This window comes from Cetorhinus maximus, chromosome 18, assembly GCF_964194155.1.
Source record: "Cetorhinus maximus chromosome 18, sCetMax3.hap1.1, whole genome shotgun sequence".
Taxonomy (NCBI): Eukaryota; Metazoa; Chordata; class Chondrichthyes; order Lamniformes; family Cetorhinidae; genus Cetorhinus; species Cetorhinus maximus.
The window spans coordinates 2,440,517-2,460,858 of NC_135896.1; the positions used below are offsets into that span (position 1 = coordinate 2,440,517).

Here is a 20,342-nt window from a genome sequence, read left to right on the forward strand (position 1 = left end):
TGGGTACAACCTTTCCATCAACTTCACTCAAGTAGATTATCCACTCATTATCACATTGCTGTATGTGGGATCTTGCTGTGCAAAATCTGGCTGCCGTGTTTCCTACAGTACAACAGCGACTACGCTACAAGTATACTGCACCGGTTCTAAAGTTGTGGATGATCTGGGGCATTGAGAGGCGCTATGTAAATGCAAGTCTTTCTATCTCTAACTGCAGCAGCGTGTGCCTGGACAGGACTGACATTCCAACACATATTTAAAACTGTACTGACTGTACTCCAGTTTCTGCAGGAGCTCACACTATGGATGACTTCCGTTCAGTCCTGGGTGCTTTACTTGTGGAAGCTTTTTTTTTGCAAATCCAGTACATTTCTGCACCAATTGTGACCTAATCTCTTCCAATCGCAAAGCTACGGGAGGAAGAAAGCTGTGTTTCAACCAGGAATGCATCGCTCTCCATTTAAGACAACAGCTCCCTCCAGTGGGAAGCCTCTCCAATTTAATGCTGGATTTTCCTGAGAACCACATCTGATGCCAGCAAAGCCACATCAAAATCCTCGGAGCGTTTGCAAATTTGGGAATGAAAGGGAAGGGATGCAGGAATCAAGGGGGAGTCAGGAAAATGCCAGGATTATGAGAATCCACCAATTGCATTTCAGTCCAGCTTGGTGTGGGTAATTGTCCTTCAAGTCATGAACAGCATAAAATCTGGAGCAAAATTGGAAACCAGACCAAGGTGGCACTTTATCAGGTGGGGATAACAGGGGGGGGCGGGGAGTGTATAAATCGGCAATCTGTGTTATCGAGTATGGCAGCAATGGGTACCAGACGCACGGCTCCTGTTCTAAAAATGTCTAGACATTGATGCCTCAAACAGTGATGAGTTATTCAGTTCAGTAAAAGTTCAGAGTGACAGTGGAGTCTAGACGCTGTGTTGCCTGTGGTGCCAGGGTTCGGGACATCTGCTCAGGGCTGGAGAGAAACTTGCAGTGGGAGGTGGAGGGAGATGCAATCATCATGGTCCATGTAGGTGCCAACGGTATAGGTAGAACTAGGATGGAGGTTCTGCAGAGAGAGTATGAGGAGCCAGGCACTAAATTAAACAGCAGAATCTTAAAGGTTATAATCTCCGGATTATTACCTGAGCCAGGTGCAAATTGGCATAGGGCACATAAAATTAGAGAGATGAATATGTGGCACAAAGACTGGTGTGGGAGAAGAGGGTTCCGGCTTCTGTGGCACTGGCACCAGTGCTGGGGAAATGGGGACTGCACCATTAGGATTACACCTGAACCGTGGCGGGACCAGTGTTGTAGCGAACCACCTAACTAGGGAAATAGGGAAGGTTTTAAACTAAACAGTGGGGGTGAGGGATCAAGTTTTGGAAGATGTGGTAAATCAGAGTAGAGACAAGGCAAGAGAGAAAGGTATTAATGTGGGAAATGGTACTCAGACCATAACAGGAAGGGATAGAGAGTACAAATCTAAGACTAAATCTTCAGATAAGGCTAAAGGTTACAAAAATAGTAAAAGGACAAAACTAAACGCTCTGTATCTGAATATATGTAGCATTCAAAACAAAACAGGTGAACTGATAGTGCAAATAGAAATAAATAAATACGATCTGATAGCCATTACAGAGACATGGCTGCAGGATGACATCGATTGGGACCTGAATATTGAAGGGTGCATAATATTCAGGAAGGACAGGAAGCTAGGAAAAGGTGGTGGGGTGGGGTTCATTAATGATGGTACTAGCACAATAGAGAGGGATGACCTCAGTTCAGGAAACTAGGATGTAGAAGTGGTTTGGTTAGAGGTGAGAAATGATAAAGGCAAACAGTTACTTGGGGGAGTGGGGCACAGACCCCCTAACAGTGACCACATGGTAGGATATTTTCGGGATAGTCTCTTAGAACAGCACATTCTGGAGCCAACCAGAGAGCGGGCTATACTAGACCTGAAATTGTGCGGCGAGATAGATTTGATTAATGATCTCATAGTGAAGGTGTCCCTAGGTAGCAGCGGTCATAATGTGATTGAATTTTATATTCAGTTTGATGGAGAGAAGAGTGGGTCTAACACTAATATTTTAAACTTAAATAAAGGCAATTATAAAGGCATGAAAGCAGAGCTAGCTAAAGTGAACTGGCAAATTAGGTTAAGGGATAGGTCAATAGAGATACAGTGGCAAACATTTAAAGGGTTGTTTCATAATATATAGAATATATACATTCCAATGAGAAATAACAATCCCAAGGGGAGGACCCACCATCCATGGTTAACTAAAAAAATTAAAGATGGTATCAAACTTAAAGAAAAAGCATATAATTGCACAAAGATTGTTGGCAGTTCAGAAAATTGGACAGAATATAAAAAGCAGCAAAGAATGACCAAAAGATTGATAAGGAAAGGAAAATTAGAGTTCAAGAGAAAACTAGCTAGAAATATGAAGACAGATGGTAAGAGTTTCTATAGGTATTTAAAAAAGAGAAAAGTTAACAAAGTGAGCACTGGTCCTATAGAAAGTGAGTCTGGGGAAATATTAATGGAAAATAAGGAGATGGCAGATGGATTGAACAGGTATTTTGCATTGGTCTTCACTATAGAGGATACAAGTAACATCCCAAAAATAACTGTAAATTAGGAAATGGAAGTGAATGGAAATTCAAGAAAATTACAATCCCCAGGGAAGTGGCACTGAGCAAATTGTTGGAGCTGCAGCTGACAGGACCTGGGCCCTGATGAGCTTCATCCTAGAGTCTTAAAAAAGTGTCTGGTGCGATAGTCGATGCACTGGTTTTAATTTTCCAAAACGCCCTAGATTTGGGGAAGGCCCCATTAGATTGGAAGATAGCAAATGTAGCCCCATTCTTCAAAAAGGGAGAGAGACAGAAAGTGGGAAGCTACGGCCAGTTAGCTTAACACCTGTCATAGGGAAAATGTTAGAAGCTATTATTAAAGAAGCTATAGCAGGGCACTTGGATAAGTTCAAGGTAATCAGGTAGAGTCAACATGGTTTTGTGAAAGGGAAATCATGTTTAACCAATTTATTGGAGTTCTTTGAGGAAGTAACATGTGCTGTGGATAAAGGGGAACCGGTGGATGTACTGTACTTAGATTTCTAGAAGGCATTTGATAAAGTGCCACATCAAAGGTTATTGTGGAAAATAAAAGCTCATGGTATAGGGGGTAACATGTTGGCGCGGATAGAAGCTGAGAGGTGACTTAATTGAGTGTATGAGGGGCCTAGGTAGAGTAGACAGGAAAGACTTGTTTCCCCTGGCTGAGAGGGCAATTACCAGGGGGCACAGATTTAAGGTGATTGGTAGAAGGATTAGAGAGGACATGGGAAAAAACTTTTTCACTCAGAGAGGTGGGTGTTTGGAACTCGCTGACTGGTTTGGTGGTGGTCAGGTACCTGGATCTGTATCTGAAGCGCTGTAACCTGCAAGGCCATGGACCAGGGCCTGGAAAGTGGGATTAGAATTGGGCGGCTTTTAAAACATTTTTTGGCTGCTGCAGACACGATGGGCTGAATGGCCTCTTTCTGTGCTGTAACTTTTCTATCGTTCTAGAAGATTAGCTAGCTAATAACAGGAAGCAGAGAGTTGGCACAAATGGGTTTTTTTCTGGTTGTAACGAGTGGTGTGTCACAGGGATCAGTGTTGGGGTCTCAATATTTTACAATTTCTATAAATCACTTGGATGAAGGGATCGAAGGAACAGTTGCTAAATCTGATGGTGACACAAAGACAGGTAGGAAAATAATTGTGAAGAGGAGGTAAGGAGTCTACAAAGGGATATCGATAGGTTAAGTGAGTGGGCAAAGATCTGGCAAATGGAGAATAATGTGGGAAAATGTGAAATGATCCATTCTGGCAGAAAGGATGAAATGTAAGAATATTATCTAAATGGTGAGAGATTGCAGAGCTCTGAGATTCAGAGGGATCTGGGTGTCCTAGTGCATGAATCACAAAAGGTTAGTATGCAGGTACAGCAGGGAATTAGGAAAGCTAATAGAATGTTACTGTTTATTGTGAGGGGAATTGAATACAAAATTAGGGAGGTTATGCTTCAATTATACAGGGACCTGGTGAGACCACATCTGGAGTACTGCGTACAGTACTGGCCTCCTTATTTAAGGAAGGATGTTAATGTGTTGGACGCAGTTCAGAGAAGGTTTACTAGACATAATTAGAATATAATTCCCTGCAGACAATCTACTCCACCACATGCAATAATCTTTCCATTATGGAATTACCACATAGGCTCTGTCCCAGCCCTGCTCTCAGTCTTCCCCTGATCTGCTCTCCTCCTCCCATCTCCCAATCACCCCCTCTTGTCCCTCCTTTATTCCTCCACCCTCTCTCCCCTCCCCATCTTCTCTCCCCTTCTCCCCTCCCCCTGTCCTTTCTCCCTCTTCCCTCTTCCCTTCTACCTCTCTCCTCTCCTCCTTCTCCCCCGCTCCTCTCCCCATATTCCCCCTCCTCTCTCCTTCTTCTCCACCTCCTCCCTCCTCCTTCTACTCCTCCCCTCTCCCCCTTCTCCCCTCCCCTCTCCCACTTCTCCCCTCCCCTCTCCCCTTCTCCCCCTCCCCTCTCCCCTTCTCCCCTCCCCTCTCCCCCTTCTCCCCTCCCCTCTCCCCCTTCTCCCCTCCCCTCTCCCCCTTCTCCCCTCCCCTCTCCCCCTTCTCCCCTCCCCTCTCCCCCTTCTCCCCTCCCCTCTCCCCCTTCTCCCCTCCCCCCTCCCCCTTCTCCCCTCCCTTCTCCCCTTCTCCCCCTCCCCTCTCCCCCTTCTCCCCTCCCCTCTCCCCCTTCTCCCCTCCCCTCTCCCCTTCTCCCCCTCCCCTCTCCCCCTTCTCCCCTCCCCTCTCCCCCTTCTCCCCTCCCCTCTCCCCCTTCTCCCCCTCCCCTCTCCCCCTTCTCCCCTCCCCTCTCCCCCTTCTCCCCTCCCCTCTCCCCTTCTCCCCCTCCCCTCTCCCCCTTCTCCCCTCCCCTCTCCCCTTCTCCCCCTCCCCTCTCCCCCTTCTCCCCTCCCCTCTCCCCCTTCTCCCCTCCCCTCTCCCCTTCTCCCCCTCCCCTTCCCCCTCTTCTCTCTCTCACCTTCTTTCCCCTGCACTCTCCTCTATTAGCCAGACAAGAGTCCCTCTCCACTCACTCCATCTCTGATTCCCGTTCTGCCCTCCTGATCCATCACCAGGTGTGGCTGTGACATTATGTGGAAGAGCCAGTTTTGATTTAATTTTAATTCACTGCTAAGTGAGATATTGAGGGACCTGATGAGGCATTAACTACAGGGAAGTGCTGTCAGACATTTGCTTGGAGACATTTAGATCTGAGCCTATCCCATTCTCCTGGGACTTCAGCCGAGCTCCCACTGGAATTCCAAGGGTGACTGACATGCTATTTTTGGAGTTGTGCTCCCAGTGCTCCACCTCATGTTGGAAGTTGGGACAGGTGCAGAGCTGGGGCCAAAGCAGCAGCGCCCTCAGTTTCAAAGCCTTGTTCTTATGAGGGTTGGGGTCGTGGCACAGGGGTGGGGGGCGCAGGGGCACAGGTGGGGGGCTTTAATATGATTCTGAGGGTACGGGCAGGGCACTGACATTCACAACTCTCTAATGTGAACTGTAACGGAGTGAAGCTGAGAGAGGCGGGCTGGAAATGGAGGGAGGCGCAAGGGGGCAGAGGGGCAGAGTGAAGCAGAGCGCCAGAGGGTGATGGCAGAGAGTCTCCGAGAGCCTGAAGAGTTAATGGGATTGTTTTCCCAGTGCGGGATGGAGTCTGTCGGTGGAGTCTTGCCAAGGTATGTGTTCACTTAGAGAAATGAACACATGTTACATCCCCCACTCTCACTGAGACTCTGAAAGCTAATAAACAGTCTTAATTTTAAAAAATGCACAGATTGAAAAGATTTGACCACTATACGGAAGCCCACCTTTCATGTCCCCGGATGGGTTTTTGTTCGCACTGACCAAGTAAGAGTAAGGCTCAGTGGGAGAAAGCAGTTTTAATAAAATATATTTCCTTTTACTCACTGGAGTTGAGCAGAACCATGGCTTTGAGACAGAGGTATTCCTCATGCTGTAGCTTTAACTCCCGGAACCTTGAAGTTGCTGCCAACAACATGTCAAAGATCTCCAGAATGCCCTCGACACACTGTCCCTCATCCCTACAGACATGAGTTTAAAAAAAACAATGAGCAGAGATCAATAGGGAGCACATGTGAAAGAGTCGAGTTACACACAGCGATCGGAGAAACCGGGGTTGTTCTCCTTAGAGCAGAGAAGATTAAGGGGAGATTTAATAGAGGTGTTGAAAATCACCAAGGGTTTCGATAGAGTGGATAAGGAGAAACTGTTTCTACTGGGCTCGTAACACAGATACAAGGTGATTGGGAAGGGAACCAGAGATGTTGACAGGCCAGCTGAGTATTTCCGGTATTTCTGATTTTATTATGGGACATTAGGAGGAGTATTTAACACCGCGAGTTGTTGTGATCTGGAACACGCGGCCTGAAAAGGTGATGGGAGCCAATTCAATAATAACTTTCAAAATAGAATCGGATGAATAATTCAAAGGGAAACATCTGTAGGGTTATGGGGAAACAGGAAGGGACAGCAATTTGGAAGAGCAGCCATGATGGGCTGAATGGCCTGCTTCTGCATTGCATCATTACTTAACTCTAGGATCAGTGTCCTGGTCTTTCTCAATGTCCTTCTGCCTCTTCATAAGAGGAATTTTACTGCTTGGGTTTAGTTTAACTGCAGTTATTCCTCTGTGATAAGCAGTGACTATTCCTTATGGTAATGCTGCTGTAGTATAAAGACTTGCACGTACATTACATCCTTCATGACAAAAAGCACTTCACAGCTAAGTTTGAAGTCTGCGTTGTCATGTTGGAAGCAGAGCAGGCTCCCACCAAGAGCACTGAGAAAATGGTCAGTTCATCTGTTTAATGATGTTGGTCAAGGGATAAATATTGGACAGGGAACTGGGCGAACTCTTCGATCTTTTACCCAAGGGGACAATCGGGGACTCAGTTTAACATTTCTATTGAAATATGGCACCTCCGACAGTGCAGCACTCCCTCAGCGCTGACCCTCCGACAGTGCAGCACTCCCTCAGTACTGACCCTCGGACAGTGCAGCACTCCCTCAGTACTGACCCTCCGACAGTGCAGCACTCCCTCAGTACTGACCCTCCGACAGTGCAGCACTCCCTCAGTACTGACCCTTGGAAGTGCGGCACTCCCTCAGTACTGACCCTCCGACAGTGCGGCACTCCCTCAGTACTGACCCTCCGACAGTGCGGCACTCCCTCAGTACTGACACTCGGACAGTGCGGCACTCCCTCAGTACTGACCCTCCGACAGTGCGGCACTCCCTCAGTACTGACTTCCGACAGTGCAGCACTCCCTCAGTACTGACCCTCGGATAGTGCGGCACTCTCTCAGTACTGACCCTCCGACAGTGCAGCACTCCCTCAGTACTGACCCTCCGACAGTGCAGCACTCCCTCAGTACTGACCCTCCGACAGTGCAGCACTCCCTCAGTACTGACCCTCTGACAGTGCAGCACTCCCTCAGTACTGACCCTCCAACAGTGCAGCACTCCCTCAGTACTGTCCCTCCGACAGTGCGGCACTCCCTCAGTACTGACCCTCCGACAGTGCAGCACTCCCTCAGTACTGACCCTCCGACAGTGCAGCACTCCCTCAGTACTGACCCTCTGACAGTGCAGCACTCCCTCAGTACTGACCCTCCGACTGTGCAGCACTCCCTCAGTACTGACCCTCCGACAGTGCAGCACTCCCTCAGTACTGACCCTCCGACAGTGCAGCACTCCCTCAGTACTGACCCTCCGACAGTGCAGCACTCCCTCAGCACTGACCCTCCGACAGTGCAGCACTCCCTCAGTACTGACCCTCCGACAGTGCAGCACTCCCTCAGTACTGACCCTCCGACAGTGCAGCAGTACCACACTGGAGTTTCAGCCTAGATTTTGTGCTGATGGCCCAGGATGAGTGTGAACCCACTACTCACTGACTCAGATAGGAGAATGCGACCCATGGAGTCACATCTGACTGAAGGTGCAACGGTCACATTGTTAAGGGGTTTTACTAATTTCTGTACTGAAAGTAAAAGGCCTTCTCACCATGTGATTGGTGCTCAGCCACTCCATTGAGTGACAGATTTGGGTGGGAACAGTTTGCTGAAACAAATGATCTGGAAATTTCCTCTTATTCCACTGCTTGAACTTCACCAGGAATATGGCAGCAACCCAAACATATCCACGGGAAAAATCCCCCCTCCACCCACCCCTGTCGGGAGGGGAAGTGCGGGAGTGGGAGTGCGGAGGTGCGTGAAAGAGCGCAGAGATCTCCCTGAGGCTAAGTGCAGCCTCAGGGAGATCAGTTTGGATTTCAAATTTTTAATAAAAACCATCCTAACGTTTCCCTTCCATGTCCCGTCATGTGACAATGTCACACGAGTTGGGACACGGCCATAACTTTTATTGAAACTCAATGTGCAGATTATAAATCGCTCATGAAACCTCATTCCGCCCGTGGATGAGGTTTCAGGCTTTTTCTGATGCCCGCCAGGTCTCCCAGCCTGCCCGCCAACCTTAAGGTTGGATGGGCAGGTCCACTAATTATCTAAATGGGTTTTTAATGGCCTCAATAGGCTGTTGACAGGTGGGCGGGCGCACAGCTGACTCGGCTGCGCCCCCGCCCACCTGAAAATGGAAATGACGCAGGATGATGTCAGGAGTTCCTCCCGACATCATCATCCCGCGTCCTTTTACCCGTCAGCGAGCGGGCCTGGCCCCCGCCCCCACTCGCCAACAGGAAGATCCTGCCCCATGTCAACACATGGAACGTGACCAAATACAGTTCTACAGAAAATATCATCATTACATCGGCTCTAACATGTGGAATAGGCACTTGGTTAGGGTATCAGAAGGTTAGATACAGAAAGACAGGCACACATGGTCACACACACGGACACACACTGACACACAAATACAGACACACACGCACACACACAGACATTCACACAGAGCCACACTCACTAACACACACTCACAGACACACACGCAGAGACACACACACAGAGATACACACACAGAGATACACACTCACTGACATGCACTGACACAGACAGACACTGACACAGGTACTCACACTGACACACACACTCACTGACACAGATACTCACACTGACACACACACTCACTGACACAGATACTCACACTGACACACACACTCACTGACACAGATACTCACACTGACACACACACTCACTGACACACACACACTGACACACACACACACTGACATACTCACTGACACAGATACTCACTGACACAGATACTCACACTGACACACACTCACTGACACACACACACACACACACTGACATACTCACTGACACAGATACTCACTGACACACACACACTGACACGCATTCACTGACACAGACACTCTCTCTCTCTCTCTCTACTCTGAGGTACTATGCCTAATGGTCAGACTACATTCACTCAAGGTTTGCACATGTTGCTGAAACACAAGCTCTATAATCATTCTCAAGTCCATTACAGCTAAAAACCGACAAAGTCCGGACAGCCCATCCTCCCTCTCCACTCGCTGCTGCTGGAGCCCCACAATTTGATGTTATTTCAGAGCACTTTCTGAGTAAATTTACTAACAATTCAAATAACAATTTTACACTTTGTGAAGGTCACAAGTTTTAAGAATATAAAACATGTCAATTTTCTCTCTGATTATCTACCTTTGTTTCCCTTCAGCCTCTCTGAACCATCAACTCTCGCCAGTATGGTCGGTATTTCTCTAGATTTTGTCAGTGATTTTCTTTCTTCATCATCAGTCACTCCATCCTTCATTCTACCTTTCCCTATCCCCTCCCATTCCCTGCTTCCTCGACCACTCTGCCATTGGAACACAGGAACAGGAGGAGGCCATTCAGCCCCTTGAGCCTGTTCCACCCCTATTCAATCAGATCATGGCTGATTTGTAACCTAACTCCATGTCCCTTAATACCTTTGGATAACACAAATCCATTAATCACAGATTTAACAAACAATCAGGCTTCAATTGTCGTTTGCAGAAGAGAGTTCCAAACTTCTCCCACCTATTTTGTGAAGAGATATTTCCTAATTTCACTCCTGAAATGTCCGCCTCTCTTTTTCAGACTCTGCCCCATGGTCCCAGACTCCCCAACCAGTGGAAATAGATTCTCTCTATCAAACCCTATCCGTTCCCCTCACTATCTTGAAAATTTTGATCAAATCACCACCTCTGAACCTTCAAAAATCCAGGGAATACTGCCCCAGTTTGTATAATCTCTTCTTGTAATTTAATTCTTGGAAATCAGCTACCAACCTGGTAAATCTACATCCCATTCCCTCCACGGCCAATATATCCTTCCTAAGGTGAACTGCTCACAGTGGCTCCAGGTGTGGTCTAACCAGGGCTTTGTGTAGGTGAAGCACCACCTTCTACTCTCTGGTATTCTAGTCCTCTCGATATAAAGGCCAGGATCCCTTCCACCTTTTTGATTATTTCCTGTGTGTTCCTTTCCCTCTGTCTGTCTCCACCGAGAAAGGCAAGCTTTCCGATTCCAGCTGTCTTCTCTCTTTCCAGATGTGTCTGAACCAACACTCACTGTATTTTACACCTTTGGAATTGCTCCTATTCTCTCCTCCTCCTGCCCTTGGGTAACTTCTCCCGGTTTCAATTCTTCGACTGTTTCTTTGGCTGATTGAAGCTGGAGAGATACTTTCACAGGGAAAGGAGTTGGCGGGGCCTAGGGGGAAAGGGCAAGGCGGAGTGGGAGTAATTGGATCGCTCTTTCAAAGGGCCAGCCACAGCCACGATGGGCTGAATGGCCCCTTTCCGCGCCGAAGGATTCGATGGTCAGATGGAAGAAGAGGGGCTACAATTTCGGGATTTAACAGGGGAGGGGTGTTACTCACATGAAAAATGAAGACCATCGTGCAACAAGTGTAGAGAGGCAGGGGTGAGGTCAGCAAAGCTCAGTTACTGGAGTCCAGTCACAGGAGGGAGGAGTGTTGCTGAGTGTGGTTCACTGATACATAAAGGCCAGGATTTCCCCCTCATTGGGCACATTCGGCGGGGGTGGGGGCAGGGGAGGGGTTGGGCAGGGGCAGGTGAGGGGGTGGGTGGGGGCAGGCGTGGGGGTGGGTGGGGGCAGGCGAGGGGGTGGGCGGGGGCAGCGGACGGGGTGGGTGAGGGCAGCGGAGGGGGTGGGCAGGGGCAGTGGAGGGGGTGGGCGGGGACAGGGGAGTGGATGGGCGGGGGGCAGGGGAGGGGGTGGGCGGGGGCAGGTGAGGGAGTGGGCGGGGGCAGGGGAGGGGTTGGGCGGGGGCAGGGGAGGGGGTGGGCGGGGGCAGGCGAGGGAGTGGGCGGGGCAGGGGAGGGGCTGGGTGGGGGGAGGGGAGGGGGTGGGTGGGGGAGGGGAGGGGTTGGGCGGGGGCAGGTGAGGGGGTGGGCGGGGGCAGGGGAGTGGATGGGCAGGGGGAGGGGAGGGGGTGGGCGGGGGCAGGGGAGGGGGTGGGCGGGGGACAGGGGAGGGGGTGGGGGGAGGGGAGGGGGTGGGCGGGGGGAGGGGAGGGGGTGGGCGGGGGGAGGGGAGGGGGTGGGCGGGGGACAGGGGAGGGGGTGGGGGGAGGGGAGGGGGTGGGTGGGAGGGGTCGGGAAGCAGACCACTGCCCGCAATTGGGGCCGGCTGATTAAGGCCCCCCCAGGGTGCAGCAGTGCCCAGTGCCCAGCGCCCAGTGCCCAGTGCCCAGTGCTGTCTGTGTCGGGGGGCGAGGGGGGAGGGTGAGAGCAGGAGTTTGCCCATCTGCGCAGGTGTGCGCTGGAAAAGCTGGAGATGAAGAGGTTTGAAAATAAAAAATAAAGACTTTTAAGGTGTTAAAAACCATGTCCTGTCATGTGACTCTGTCATGTGGGCTGGGACATGTTATAAATTAGATGTTAAAATGTTTATTTGATTTTTATTTGCTGTTGGAAGCCTCATCCCACCCGTGGATCAGGTTTCCTAAAAAATGCAAAGGCCGCTTGGCCTTCTCGCCCACCCGCTGACCGTTAGGCTGGACGGGCAGCGAAAGATTTAATTCAATCTTTCATGGCCCTAATGGGCCTTTGAATTGTCGACGGGTACGCGCAGGAGTCAGCAGCGCCTGTGCCATGATGTTGGGCGTCTGCCCGACCACTCAGCAAAGAGTCCGGCTCAATGTGTTGTTGGAGCAGACATTCCTGACACAGAGGTCTCACCGAGAGAGGCTCCCACACCAGAGTGTGTCAGAGTCATTTCCATCAGTGCCTGAGGTTGACTAAGGGCTTAGTTATGTCTGTACAGTAGCAGGTGAGACATGTACGGCAGGAGGGACTGGAACCAACCCTCTTATTACAGAGATTAATGCCTGAATGCAATAAATTATGACACTGACATCAGTATGGTGAGAAGAAACCAAAACTAGAGCCCATGAAGATAGTCACTAATAAATCTAACTCGGGAGTGTGATGGAATATTCCCCACTTGCCTGGATGAGTGCAGCTCCCACAACACCTCAAGAAACTCAACACCATCCAGGACAAAGCAGCCCCGCTTGATTGGCACCCCATCCACAAACATTCACTCCCTCCACCACCGATGCACAGTAGCAGCAGTGTGTGTACCATCTACAAGATGCACTGCAGCAACTCACCAAGGCTCCTTAGACAGCACCTTCCAAACCCACGACCGCTACCATCCAAAAGGACAAGGGCAGCAGATAGATGGGAACACCACCACCTGGAAGTTCCCCTCCAAGCCACTCACCATCCTGACTTGGAAATATATCACCGTTCCCTCACTGTCGCTGGGTCAAAATCCTGGAACTCCCTCCCTAACAGCACTGGGGGTGTACCTACACCGCATGGACTGTAGCGGTTCAAGAAGGCAGCTCACCACCGCCTTCTCACGGGCAATTAGGGATGGGCAATAAAAATGTTGGCCCAGCCAGCAACGCCTACATCCTGTGAAAGAATAAATTTTAAGAATGGAATTGGAGAATGGGGGTGGGGATGGGGATGGGAGAATGGGTAAGGTGCATGTTAAGAAGCTGGGTGGGGGATTTGTGCTGGGTTAAGGTGGTATGGGAGGGGATTGAAGAGTGTGGAGTGGCAGAGGGTGAGGTTGGGAATGGGGCACAGGCTGTGGGAGGAGATGGGAGAGAGGTGTGGGGGATGGGGAGGTGGTTGAGGAGGGAGGAGGGTGTGGGTTGACAGAGTGGAGGAAAGATGACAGTGAAGACATTTCTGTCTTCCCCTGAACCTCTCCCTTCCTTCACAGGCTGGAGGAGGACATCATTTGTTGGAGATGATGTAGCCCCTCCCCCTTTCCATGATATCTTTAGGAAGACAGACAAACAGCCAGATGTGAGGAAGATTCACACTGAAAACAGGTCCTAAGGCCACGTCTGACATGGACAAGAGTCTCAATGTTAAAAGGGTTTTATTAATTTCTGATGGCGTCTAGCCCAACTGCCTGTTACCATTGCCAACAGCCCTGTAAGTGATAAAAAAATAAATTATTTGAGGTTCTAACACAAGCTGTTTAGATTTGTCTGTTTATTTTTAAATTATGACGTTATATTTCATTTTCTTTCCCTCTTCAACAAGCCATTTTATCCCGGCCAACGCCTGGTGTCTCTCTCAGACCTAAGGATTAACAATGGCCACCCATCATCCCCTCCCCCATTACCCCTTCCAGTGGTGCTCACCCTTGCTGGGTCCCAATCCCGAGGAGTATGTGGGGAGAGACTCTCTCTCTGCCCCATAACTCAGTCAAAAGGCCTACAAGGGTCAAGCGGGTCAACCCATCACTATGGAAACGGGCCTATACCAGCCCCACCTGAGAAATATATACCAGGCGATGCAAAACCAGTCATCACTGCTGACAGAGGGAAGGGGAAGTGCACAGCACTGGACTTCTCGGCTCTGTAATGAGCACTGGTGCCGACACTTAAATGCCGGCAAGCAACAAGTTACAGAAATGTTAATGAAACATCTTGTTCATTCCATCACAACACAGTAAGAATGCAGATACCCTTCCCATTATGCCCAGCCCCTAGTTAATGAGTTTGTCTAATGAAGGTGGTGGTGTTTAAATAAAATGTTTTTCTTTCTACCCCGATTTGTGTTCCGAGTCAAACAGGAATTTAAGGCTCAGGAGCCGGGTTGAGGTTGTTCATTTTATTGATTTCAAAATGAACAAAGTGTTCTTTTGGCACCAAAATGAGAATCAGATTCTGCTTCAGTCCCATCCAATGGTGGAATTTACGCTGTAATAGAAGTTAAGTTTTAAAAGTATGAGTGCAGTTTGAAGACCTCACCAGAGATGGAGAGAGACAGAGACATAGAGAGACAGTGAGGGAGAAAGAGACATAGAGAGACAGTGAGGGGGAAAGAGACATAGAGAGACAGTGAGGGGGAAAGAGACATAGAGAGACAGTGAGGGAGAAAGAGACATAGAGAGACAGTGAGGGAGAAAGAGACATAGAGAGACAGTGAGGGAGAAAGAGACATAGAGAGACAGTGAGGGAGAAAGAGACATAGAGAGACAGTGAGGGAGAAAGAGAGATAGAGAGACAGTGAGGGGGAAAGAGACATAGAGAGACAGTGAGGGAGACAGAGACATAGAGAGACAGTGAGGGGGAAAGAGACATAGAGAGACAGTGAGGGAGAAAGAGACATAGAGAGACAGTGAGGGGGAAAGAGACATAGAGAGACAGTGAGGGAGAAAGAGACATAGAGAGACAGTGAGGGGGAAAGAGACATAGAGAGACAGTGAGGGGGAAAGAGAGATAGAGAGACAGTGAGGGAGAAAGAGAGATAGAGAGACAGTGAGGGAGAAAGAGACATAGAGAGACAGTGAGGGAGAAAGAGAGATAGAGAGACAGTGAGGGGGAAAGAGACATAGAGAGACAGTGAGGGAGACAGAGACATAGAGAGACAGTGAGGGGGAAAGAGACATAGAGAGACAGTGAGGGAGAAAGAGACATAGAGAGACAGTGAGGGGGAAAGAGACATAGAGAGACAGTGAGGGAGAAAGAGACATAGAGAGACAGTGAGGGAGAAAGAGACATAGAGAGACAGTGAGGGGGAAAGAGACATAGAGAGACAGTGATGGAGAAAGAGACATAGAGAGACAGTGAGGGAGAAAGAGACATAGAGAGACAGTGAGGGGGAAAGAGAGATAGAGAGACAGTGAGGGAGAAAGAGACATAGAGAGACAGTGAGGGAGAAAGAGACATAGAGAGACAGTGAGGGGGAAAGAGAGATAGAGAGACAGTGAGGGGGAAAGAGACATAGAGAGACAGTGAGGGGGAAAGAGAGATAGAGAGACAGTGAGGGAGAAAGAGATATAGAGAGACAGTGAGGGGGAAAGAGACATAGAGAGACAGTGAGGGAGACAGAGACATAGAGAGACAGTGAGGGGGAAAGAGACATAGAGAGACAGTGAGGGGGAAAGAGACATAGAGAGACAGTGAGGGAGAAAGAGACAGAGAGACAGTGAGGGAGAAAGAGACATAGAGAGATAGTGAGGGAGACAGAGACATAGAGAGACAGTGAGGGAGAAAGAGACATAGAGAGACAGTGAGGGAGAAAGAGACATAGAGAGATAGTGAGGGAGAAAGAGAGATAGAGAGACAGTCAGTCAGTGAGGGATAGGGCATAGGGACATGAGAATAAGGGAAGTAAACATGTGGCTAAGGGAGTGTTGCAGGAAAGAGGGGTTCCATTTCGTGGGGCACTGGCATCAGTATTGGAACAGAAGGGGTCTGTACCGTTGGGACGGTCTCCACCTGAACCGATCTGGGACCAATGTTCTAGCGAAAAGGGTAAATAGGGTGGTCAACAGGACTTTAAACTAGAAAGTGAGGGGGGGAGGGAAGGGTAAAACTCCAAGAAGTATGACTAATGGGAAACAAAGCAGCAGGTTAGCATGTGGGGGGGTGGATTCAACTTCATGGAAAATTATGAAAAACTGAAAAGAAAGGAGAGCCCAGGAGAGGCTATTAAAGTCCCCAGAACACAAAATAGGACAGAGTGTTTGGAAAGAGCTAGGAATCTAACCTCAAGCACATCAGATAAAGGGACGACAATGAGAAAGGGGACGGGAAATACAGGACTGAAGGTGTTGTATCTGAATGCACACAGTATACGAAATAAGGTAAATGAGCTCGTGGCGCAGATTGAAATTGGCAGGTATGATGTGGTGGGCATCGCGGAGACATGGCTGCAAGGGGATCAGGACAGGGAGCTAAATATCCAAGGATATACATCCTATCGAAAAGATAGGCAGGTTGGCAGAGGGGGTGGGGTTGCTTTGATAGTAAGAAATGAAATTAAATCGATAGCAAGAAATGATGTAAGGTCAGATGATGTAGAATCTGTGTGGGTAGAGTTGAGGAACCGCCAAGGTAAAAAAACCATAATGGGAGTTATGTACAGGATGTGGTCAGGATGTGGGGCACTAGATACACCAGGAGATAGAAAAGATGTGTAAGAAAGGCAAGGTTACAGTGATCATGGGGGATAGGTTGGTAGTGGATCCCAAGAAAAGGAATTTGTGGAATGTCTACAAGATGGCTTTTTGGAGCAGCTTGTGGTGGAGCCCACTAGGGAACAGGCAATTCTAGATTTAGTGATGTGTAATGAGGCAGATTTGATAAGGGAGTTTAAGGTGAAGGAACCCTTATGAGGAAGTGACCATAATATGATAGAATTTACCCTGCAATTTGAGAGGAAAAAGCTGGAATCAGATGTAACGGTATTACAGTTGAATAAAGGCAACTACAGAGGCATGAGGGAGGAGCTGGCCAGAATTGACTGGGAGATGAGCCTAGCAGGAAAGACAGTGGAACAGCAATGGCAGGAGTTTCTGGGAGTAATTTGGGAGACACAGCAAAAATTCATCCCTAGGAAGAAGAAGCATACTAAAGGGAGGACGAGGCAACCATGGCTGACAAGGGAAGTCAGGGACAGCATAAAAGCTAAAGAGAAAGCATACAATGCGGCGAAGAGCAGTGGGAAACCAGGGGATTGGGAAGCCTACAAAGACCAACAGAGGACAGCTAAAAAAGAAAAAAGGAGGGAGAAGATTAAATATGGGGGTAAACTAGCCAGTAATATAAAAGAAGATTGCAAGAGTTTTTTTAGATATATAAAGGGTAAGAGAGAGGCAAAGTGGACATTGGGCCGCTGGAAAATGACGCTGGAGAAGTAGTAGTGGGGAACAAAGAAATGGCGGAGGAACTGAATAGGAACTTTGTGTCAGTCTTCACAGTGGAAGACACGAGTGACATCCCCAAAGTTCAAGAGAGTCAGGGGGCAGAGGTGAGTATGGTGGCCATTACCAAGGAGAAGGAAAACTGAAAAGTCTGAAGGTGGATAAATCACGTGGACCAGATGGATTACACCCCAGAGTTCTGAAGGAGATAGCTGAAGAGATAGTGGAGGCATTAGTGGTGATCTTTCAGGAATCACTGGAGTCAGGGAGGGTCCCAGAGGACTGGAAAATCGCTAATGTAACCCCCCTGTTTAAGAACGGAGTGAGGCAAAAGACAGGAAATTACAGGCTGATTAGCCTGACCTCGGTCGTTGGTAAGATTTTAGAGTCCATTATTAAGGATGAGATTTCAGAATACTTGGAAGTGCATGGTAAAATAGGGCAAAGTCAGCATGGTTTCATCAAGGGGAGGTCATGCCTGACAAATCTGTTAGAATTCTTTGAGGAGGTAACGAGAAGGTTAGACAAAGGAGAGCCAATGGATGTTATCTACTTGGACTTCCAGAAGGCCTTTGACAAGGTGCCGCACAGGAGGCTGCTCAGTAAGATAAGAGCCCATGGTGTTAGAGGCAAGGTACTAGCATGGATAGAAGATTGGCTGTCTGGCAGGAGGCAGAGAGTGGGGATAAAGGGGTCCTTCTCAGGATGGCGGCCAGTGACTAGTGGAGTTCCGCAGGGGTCAGTGTTGGGACCACAACTTTTCACTTTATACAGTAATGATCTAGATGAAGGAACTGAGGGCATCCTGGCTAAGTTTGCAGATGATACAAAGATAGATGGAGGGACAGGTAGTATTGAGGAGGCAGGGAGGCTGCAGAAGGATTTGGACAGGTTAGGAGAATGGGCAAAGAAGTGGCAGATGGAATACAATGTGGGCAAGTGTGAGGACATGCACTTTGGTAGGAAGAATAGAGGCATAGACTATTTTCTAAATGGGGAGAGAATTCAGAAATCTGGAGTGCAAAGGGACTTGGGAGTCCTAGTCCAAGATTCTCTGAAGGTTAACTTGCAGGTTGAGTCGGTAGTTAGGAAGGCAAATGCAATGTTGGCATTTATTTCAAGAGGACTAGAATATAAAAGCAGGGATGTGCTGCTGAGGCTTTATAAGGCTCTGGTCAGACCACGTTTAGAATATTGTGAGCAATTTTGGGCCCCGTATCTCAGGAAGGATGTTCTGGCCCTGGAGAGGGTTCAGAGGAGGTTCACGAGAATGATCCCAGGAATAAAAGGCTTAACATATGAGGAACGTTTGAGGACTCTGGGTCTATACTTGATGGAGTTTAGAAGGATGAGGGGGGATCTGATTGAAACTTACAGAATACTGAAAGGCCTGGATAGAGTGGACGTGGGGAAGATGTTTCCATTAGTAGGAGAGACTAGGACCCGAGGGCACAGCCTCAGAGTAAAGGGAAGACCTTTTAGAACAGAGATGAGGAGAAACTTCTTTAGCCAGAAAGTGGTGAATCTATGGAATTCATTGCCACAGAAGGCTGTGGAGGCCAGGCCATTGAGTGTATTTAAGATCGAGATAGATAGGTTCTTGATTGGTAAGGGGATCAAAGGTTACGGGGAGAAGGCGGGAGAATGGGGTTGAGAAACTTATCAGCCATGATTGAATGGCGGAGCAGACTCGATGGGCCGAATGGCCTAATTTCTGCTCCTATGTCTTATGGTCTTATGGAGAGAGAGACAGAGAGAGAAAGAGACACACAGAGAGACAGTCATTGAGGGAGAGAGAGACAGAGAGAGAGGGACATACACAAACACACACACACACACACAGTCAGTGAAGGGGAAAGAGACAGAGAGAGAGAGAGACACACACACACAGAGTCAGTGAGGGAGAGAAAGACAGAGAGAGAGGGAGACACAGAGAGACAGTTGGTGAGGGAGGGAAAGATAGAGACAGAGGGAGAGACAGTCAGTGAAGGAAGGAAAGAGAGAGACAGAGAGACAGAGAGAGGGCCAGTCAGTGAGGAAGAGAGAGACACAGAGAGACAGTGAGGGAGACAGAAAGTGAAGGGGAGAGAAAGACAGATAGAGGGAGAGTCAAAGTGGGAGGAGAGAGACACAGGTGGAAAGTGAAGGGGAGAGACAGAGGGAGAAACAGACAGAGACAGCGAGACAAAAAGGGAAAAAGAGACAGGGAGGAAGAGAGAGAGAGAATGAGTGAGTAGAGAGATTGATGAATTTATTATCCTCAGATTTTGGATCAAACAATTCTCAGATCCTCAGAGGGGCAAATGAGGTTGGGATTGGCAGGAGGTGCCACATGGAACTTTTAACTGATACAAGGCTGTGGACAGACTGGATACGTGTGTGGTGCAGGAGGGGGAGAAGAGAGGGGGAGAGAGCAAGAGAGGGAGTTGGGGGGGGAAGAGAGTGAGAGGAGAGCGAGGGAGATGAGAAGTGGGGAGGAGGGGAGACAGACAAGGAAGAAATGAGTGAATGTTGATCTCACACAGGATGATTTCAAATCTCTCCATGGCCTCGCCCCTCCCTATCTCTGTAACCTCCTCCATTCCCACAGCCCTCCGAGATCTCTGCACTCCTCTCATTCTGGCTTCTTCCACAACCCCAATTTTCATCACTTCACCATTGGCGGCCTTGCCTTCAGCCTGAGCCCCTAGCTCTGGAATTCCCTCCCAGATCCTCTCTGCTCCTTTAAGATGCCCCTTACAGCCTCTCCCTCTTTAACCAAGCTTTTGGTCACCTGTCTTAACATCTCCTTATGCAGCTCGATATTCAAACCTATTTCTTAATGATCTCGTGAAACGCTTTGGGATGTTTTATTCCAATAAAGGAGCTATACAAATAGAAGTTGTTGCTGTGGTTGATTTGGGCACCTCCATTTTGGGTCGTTTCCCTACAGTTAACCTTTAACCAGTTGGAGCTTCTCCTGATCTTTGAGCACTCGCTGGCTGATATTGATTCTTGCTTTTTTTTAAAGGTCTCATTTG

General features: G+C 48.7%; 1 protein-coding gene across 2 annotated transcripts in view; it reads right to left on the reverse strand.

Annotated features, from left to right (window-relative positions):
• The window catches only part of esr2a (estrogen receptor 2a), a 145,152-nt gene that overhangs the window by 56,879 nt on the left and 67,931 nt on the right, over positions 1-20,342 (reverse strand). For both annotated transcript variants that reach the window (XM_078561959.1, XM_078561960.1), the window contains one exon: positions 6,038-6,171. In XM_078561959.1, the coding sequence (XP_078418085.1) occupies positions 6,038-6,171 (134 nt within the window). The remainder of the gene's footprint in view (positions 1-6,037; positions 6,172-20,342) is intronic.